Source organism: Camelus bactrianus, chromosome 22 (assembly GCF_048773025.1).
Source record: "Camelus bactrianus isolate YW-2024 breed Bactrian camel chromosome 22, ASM4877302v1, whole genome shotgun sequence".
Classification (NCBI taxonomy): Eukaryota; Metazoa; Chordata; class Mammalia; order Artiodactyla; family Camelidae; genus Camelus; species Camelus bactrianus.
Window position 1 is genome coordinate 22,234,403 of NC_133560.1, and position 6,871 is coordinate 22,241,273.

The 6,871-nt window shown below is 37.1% G+C and overlaps 1 protein-coding gene across 1 annotated transcript; it reads right to left on the bottom strand.

Moving 5' to 3' along the window:
- Positions 1-4,121: 4,121 nt before the first annotated feature.
- On the bottom strand, positions 4,122-5,066 carry LOC105082664 (olfactory receptor 10H4-like). Its single transcript, XM_010972281.3, has one exon. The coding sequence runs from the start codon at positions 4,968-4,970 to the stop codon at positions 4,122-4,124; it is 849 nt and encodes a 282-aa protein (XP_010970583.3). The 5' UTR covers positions 4,971-5,066.
- Positions 5,067-6,871: the final 1,805 nt, after the last annotated feature.

Consider the following 6,871-nt stretch of genomic DNA (forward strand, 5'->3'; position numbering starts at 1 on the left):
CACTGGGAAGGCTGCTCAGTTGAAAGACATTGAGAAGGTTTGGACTGGGTGGACTGAGTGATGAGGTAAGGGTCTGACCTGGCATCTTTCCTTCAACTGGCTACTTTAACAGTTTGTCCGAATAAAAGTGAAGATACCACATGAGAGCTTTCAGATCTGAAGGTAAGGGACACAGCTCCCCCGGCTTGTTTCAGCTTTCTCAAGCAACTGAGAAATTTACGGGCGTGGTGGAGGTGAGGCCTCATTCCATGCAGTGGTCTCATATTTAAAATATTGCTTGTCCAGGTAAAGACAGATAAGGGTAGGCCAACCAGTGCTTCAAGGATCCTCATAGTGTTAGACTGCTGAGGTAGAAGCCGAGACACATAAAAGAGCTGAAACCACTCTAGGGTGACACTTGGAGGAGTTAAGCTCATGAATAGCACACCAGCCCACCACAGAGTTTTCAATAGTAATCTTATTTCTACAAACCAATTTTAAAATGGGCAGTAAAGCCTCCTGAACAGAAGAGGAAGGAGCATCAGAGAGCCAGCTTCCGACCGACTCCCCAGCTGGGCTTGGGCAGGGATGGGGCTTATGCTTGCAAGTACTTACTCAGAGACGACTAGAGATCTCATCCTGAAATGGCCAACATGGGGTTCTTTTAACATTCCAAAATTGGGCTTTTGCTTTTGAAGTTAAAGACAACCAGCTTGATAAAACATCTTTCCATAATTTTGACTCTAACAACAAATGTCCTTCTACAAGGAGCTAGCATTTCTCTCCCTGTGTCTTTGTGATGTAAATGTCTTACCAAGACTCTCAGGAAATGCTTTTCTAGACCATTTCCAATTCTGGAGAGGGGAAGAAAGGAAAAAGAGGTCTTTTTAAACTGAAGTGTGTAAACTTAACTTATTCCAACGGTTATTTATAAAAAAAATTTTTTTTTTTTGGTAATACCTGATTCATGACTAAGTTTTAAAATGAAAACTATGAGGTCTCTGTGTCTATGTGGATATATGTATGTCTAGATAAGATATATTGTGAAGGAAAAGCCGGGTTGGGCTAACAAGAAAACTCACAAGTCTAAGTATCGGAATACTGATCTGAGTTCTGCTGGACTAACTCGTAAATCTAAGTTAATTAGGGTTGGTTTGCTGTTCATGTTTTTTGCTAGCCAGCTGGATTTTCAAAGAGTTGTATCTGGCTTTGGAATGTTGGTTTGCTGCCTCCCTGCCTCCACTTTTGTGATAATGATGCTGCTAAAGCTGTTCCATGCCTATTGGCCGAATACCCCAAGCTTGTAATTAACCCTGTAAAACCTCACGCGCACGTCTTGGAGGTGCTCAGAGCTTCGGAGCAGAAGCCCCTCTGGGCCCGCTGGCGTGATACATCTGAGTACTCCAACCCTCCGAGTGGTGCTTTTTTCTTGGATGGCCTGTCGTTTCCATAACATTTCTACCTCAGGATGGTATTGCCAAAATTATTTTGTCAATGAGCTCTATTTAATTGGCTTAAAGGAAATTAAGCAGTTATATAAATTCTCAGAAGTATAATAGGAACTAACCCAAATAGCTTTCAGGTTCATGTGCTCTGGAAAATATTTATATTAAATTGATATTCTGCATTAAAGTTACTTTAAGTTTGTTGGTTTAACTGAGACAGTCATGCTTTTAGAGACATCAAGTGTAATTCTTATATTTATCTAGGTTTGCAAAAACTCAAGATCATATTGTCTCTCTTACAAAATTTGTCAGCAAAAAAAAAAAAAAGCTTGCAATAATGGCTGACTTGGTCTAATGTCTCATGAAATTTAAACATAATTGTTGGGAGCCAGTGAATTATGGCTAAATGGAGTAAGAGCTTTTAGGTGAACTGTTTAAGAATAAATATGTTTAATAGTATGTCTACTTAAAATAGTTTCTACAGATTTTTGGTAACTTGAAACTAGAGATTTGACAAGTTAAATGATGGAAATTTATTGAATATCTAGATCATTCCCAAATAAAATAAGATACTGAAACATTAATTACTGAACATTGACTTCCTTTTAAAGAGAAACTAAAGATATTTATGGCTATTAATGTTTGGTTCCACACTGAGAAATTTTCTATAAAAAGCCCATGTTTTAAAAATATTATAAATAGCATTTATAGGCTTGCTAATCTACAGAATGCTAATGCAAAAGTTCATAATAGCTTACTTCTCATTTTTCACTTTAGGTTTTAAAGGTTAAGAATTCTAACATAATTAAAACTACCGTAGTTAATAAAAATCTTTGTGTGAAAAAAAAAGAAAGTATAAGGAATGGAAATCCATTTTGTTAAGGGAAAATAATTTTTGTAATTTTGTCCTAAGGAGAGTTTAAAAGAGAGAGAGAGAGAAATACGCAAAGCATAGGACAAAATCTGAAGGTAAAAAGGAAGCTATAAAAGGTTTATGAAAAAGGAACACTGAGAAAAGAGTTTTGTGCATAACCAGGACTGAGCAAAATTAGGAAAAATTTAATTGAGTAAATGAATTTTTTATTGATGTATAGATGGTTTATAATATTATATTAGTTTCAGGTGTACAACATAGTGATTCAGTATTTTTATAGACAGGGAAGTAGGGAGAAGAAAGGTAGGGGTAGCAGAGTAAGAGTTACAAACTACTACATATAAAATAAATTAGCTTCAAGGATATTGCACAGCATAAAGGATATCGACAATATTTTATACAATCTATAAAAATATTGAATCACTATGTTGTACACCTGAAACTCATACAATGTGCTGCACAATATATTTTTGTAGCTTACTTACTTGTACTTGTATTTTATACATAGCAGTTTGTAACTCTTAGTCCCTTACACCTATAAGGCCCCTCCCATCTTCCCACCCTACACTAGTAACCACTAGATTGTCCTCTATATCTGTGAATCTGTTTCTGTTTTTATCATTTCTTCATTTTATTTTTTAGATTCCATATATATGTGGTAACATACAGTATTTGTCTTTCTCTGCCTAACTTATTTGACTAAGCATAATACCCTCAGCTCCATCAATGTTGCTGCAAAGGCAAATTTCATGCTTTTAATGGCTGAGTAATATTCCATTATCTATATATATCACATACTTTATCCATTCATCTGTTGATGAGCACTTAGGTTACTTCTATATCATGGCTACTTTAAATGATGCTGCTATGAACATGGGGATGCAAGTATCTCTTCGAATTAGTGCTTTTGCTTTCTTTGGATATATGCCCAGGAGTGGAATATCTGGATCATATGGTAATTCTATTTTGTTTTTTTGAGAAACCTCCATACTGTTTTCCATAGTGGCTGCACCAATTTATAGTCCCACCAACAGTGTACTAGGGTACCTTTTCTTTACCTCCTCACTAATATTTGTTATTGATAGACTTTTGGAAGATACCCTTTTCACAGGTGCGAGGTGATATATCACTGTGGTTTTGATCTGCAATTCTCTGATGATTAGCAATGTTAAGCATTTTTTCATGTTCCTGTTAGCCATCTATACGTCTTCTTTGGAGAAATATCTATTCAGGTCATCAGCCACTTTTGAATTGGGTTCTTTGGGGTTTTTTTGATATTGAGTTATATGAGCTGTTTATAAATTTTAGATATTAACCCCATATTAATCGTATCATTTGCAAATAGCTTCTCCCACAAAGTAGATTTTCTTTTCATTTTGTTAATGATTTCCTTTGTTGTGCAAAATCTTTCCAGTTCTTTGTATCATATTGAATTTCTTTCACCAGTGTTTTATAGTTTTCAGGGAACAGGTCTTTTATCTCCTTGGTTAAGTTTATATGTAGATATTTTATTCTTTTTGATGTGACTTTCAATGGGATTCATGTGATGCTCACCACCTGCTTGAAGATAGATAACACATTCTTAGGCACAGGTAATGGGATGGAATTCATCTCACTGGATATAAGTAAGAGACTATGATGAGTTGGGGAGAGACTATGCAATAGGGGAAAAAGAAACTGGAGAAAAAGAAATATCTAGTATGCATCAAATTCCTTTGGAGTGTAGGTATTTTCTCAGACCCAAATGATTACAAGAGCTCTATGGAAACAGACGTTTTTAAGCCCAAACCATCTGTCACATTTCCACACCACCAAAATGGCCATCAGGAGCTTGAGGGACAGAATGTTCTGCGGAAGCTTCTCTTTATGGCATTCTTCAGCTCCTTATTCCTGAGGCTGAAAATGATCGGGCTAAGAAAGGGGGTGAAAACTGTATAGGTGGTGGCCATCAGAGTGTTACTGTCCATAGAATGTGGACCTTTGGGCTTAAGGTAGATCATGGAGGCAAAACCATAGTGAACAATCACTATGGTGAGGTGGGACACACATGTGGAGAAGGTCTTGTGCCGGCCCTCGGCAGAGGGGATTTTCAAGATGGCAGCCACGATGAAGACATAGGAGATGACGATGAGGAATAAGCACCCCATCAGGGCTGTGACACAAACCAGGATCACACTCAAGGTGACAGATGACATCCCCCTCCCACAGGCCAACTTCAAGAGAGAAAGCACATGGCAGAAAAAATGGTGGATCTCATTAGACCCACAGAAGGTGAGATGAAAAACTATCAATGTCAGCATCATCCCCATGACTGAGCCACCAGCCCAGGCCCAGGACACGAGACGGGCACAGTCACGTGTGCTCATGAGCACGTTGTAGTGCAGGGGGTGGCAGATGGCCACGTAGCGGTCATAGCCCATGATCATGAGCAGGAAAGAGTGGGTGAAGCCAAACGTGAAGGAGAAGAACATCTGGTTGGCACAGGCCATGAAGGAGATGGAGTGGTGGGTGGAGAGCATGTCGACCAGCATTCGAGGGGTGATGGCAACAGTGAACAGAATCTCGGAGATGGAGAGGGCGCACAGGAAGAGGTACATGGGCGTGTGGAGGCTGCGTTCCCTCCAGATGGTGGCCATGATGAGCAGGTTGCCCAGGAGTGTGAACAGGTACATGAGCAGGTACAGCAGGAAGAAGGCAGGCAGGAGATGCTGAGGGAAGGTGGAGAAGCCGATGAGGATGAATTCAGACACTGTGCTATAGTTCTGACCAGACAAGGATGCTGCATCTGGTGAGATCAGAAATAGGATGAAGTCACTGCAGTTAAATCAGAGGCTCTAACATAGATTAAATGGCAATTAAAGACCTCCATACTATATAACTATTTGCTTAACTTGTTTGAGTCTCACAATCTTCATCAGTGAGATGGAATAAATGATAATACTTCTTACCATTTAGTAATATGATAAAGATAAAATGATATCAATATATTAAGCGCTTAAGGCATAGTTTGGCTATTGGGTTTTTCTAATTGAATGCAAATTCCTTTAAATCCTATAGTGCTTTACAATGGCTATTGAGTTTTAATTAACCATGATGAAAAGAAATAAAAGGTCCCAGGTTTGTAATCATTAAGACGGACATAGACCATCAGAGTCATATTCTCTTGAAGAGTCTGCTTGTTCTAGAAAACCTGTATTTTGATCTTGAGGCCCTAACCCTTTTTTTTCCTCTGAAAAGTTTTGTCCTTTAATTGAGTAACCCATTCACTTTTGTTTTAATACTGTTTTATTGGTACTCATTTGTGCCATCTTGTCTCATATTTTGTATTTGCTGTTCTAAAGTAACTGAACAGAAAGTATGAAAATACAAAGATGGACAGTTATATGCCAGGCAAATGTGCACCAAAGGAAAGCTGAGGCAGCAATCTTGAAAGCAGGGAAAAAATGGAGTTAAAAGAAAAAATAATCATAATATCTCTGTTACCAGATGCCAGTAAAAGGAAACAGGGTCCCTGCAGAAATGGTCTGGGCATGGAAGCAAGGCTGGGAAATCTCTGCAACAGTGAAATGGAACTTCCACTGAGCAATGTGTTCACGTTAAAGGATGTTGGGACCTGAGTGAGAAGATGTCTATTGGCCATAGGGGACCATGTGGAGAGGATGGAGGAACAAGCTAAATGACACTCTGAAGAAGAAATCAGAAAATCCAGAAGGTGAAATATTCCACAGAACAACTGGTCTGGTCTCATCAATAAGCCAGGACCAAGAAAAGGATGAAGAGAAATTCAAGGGACATAACAACCATATGCAATCCGGGGTGCTAGATTAGATGCTGATTTAGATATGCTAATTGTGAAGTATTTTTAAGGAAATAGAGGAGATTTTGATTATAGTATAAATGAATGATAAAGTATAAACAATATTAAGGTGTGATTATTAATTTAGTTATAAATTTTATATTTGATCTTGTTGTTTCAGCTGTGGAGGTAAATATCAGTAGTTTAAAAGCATGTTGACATTTAAAAGTTGTACACATATGCACACATGAAGAAACAAAGAGGAATATTTCATGAAGGTTAAAAGAAAGTTGTAATGACTTGCATATATATAATTAACCTATATAAAAATAATCACTTGAATGTTAGGAATAAATATTCAACACAACTTCAGTGAAATAGTTGTAAAATAGAAGTAGCTAAATCAATACTAGTAGCTAAATCAATATTGAAGTTGAGAATTTTAACAGAGTTCAAAAATCCAATTTGGGAATTATTAATTATAATGCATTAATAATATTCAGACATTAGCTCCTGGCTATATTTAGACTCTTTACCAAACAAGATGAAACATATTTTTCAAGCACATAGAAGACTTAAACAAAAATTTACTTTGTTTTAGGACATGAGAAAATCCTCCATCCACTTTGAAGTATAAATAATAAATAGATTATAATGCACTAACATTATAAATCAATAGAGAAGGAATAGTTTTCCAAAGCCATAAGTTAGAAGGATAAATACATTATTAAATACTATTTTATTTCAGTAGTAAATCATAAAATAAATGAAGAAATA

Coding starts and splice junctions, on each gene's coding strand:
- LOC105082664 (XM_010972281.3), bottom strand. CDS start 4,970: ATGTACCTGTTCACACTCCTGGGCAACCTGCTCATCATGGCCACCATC.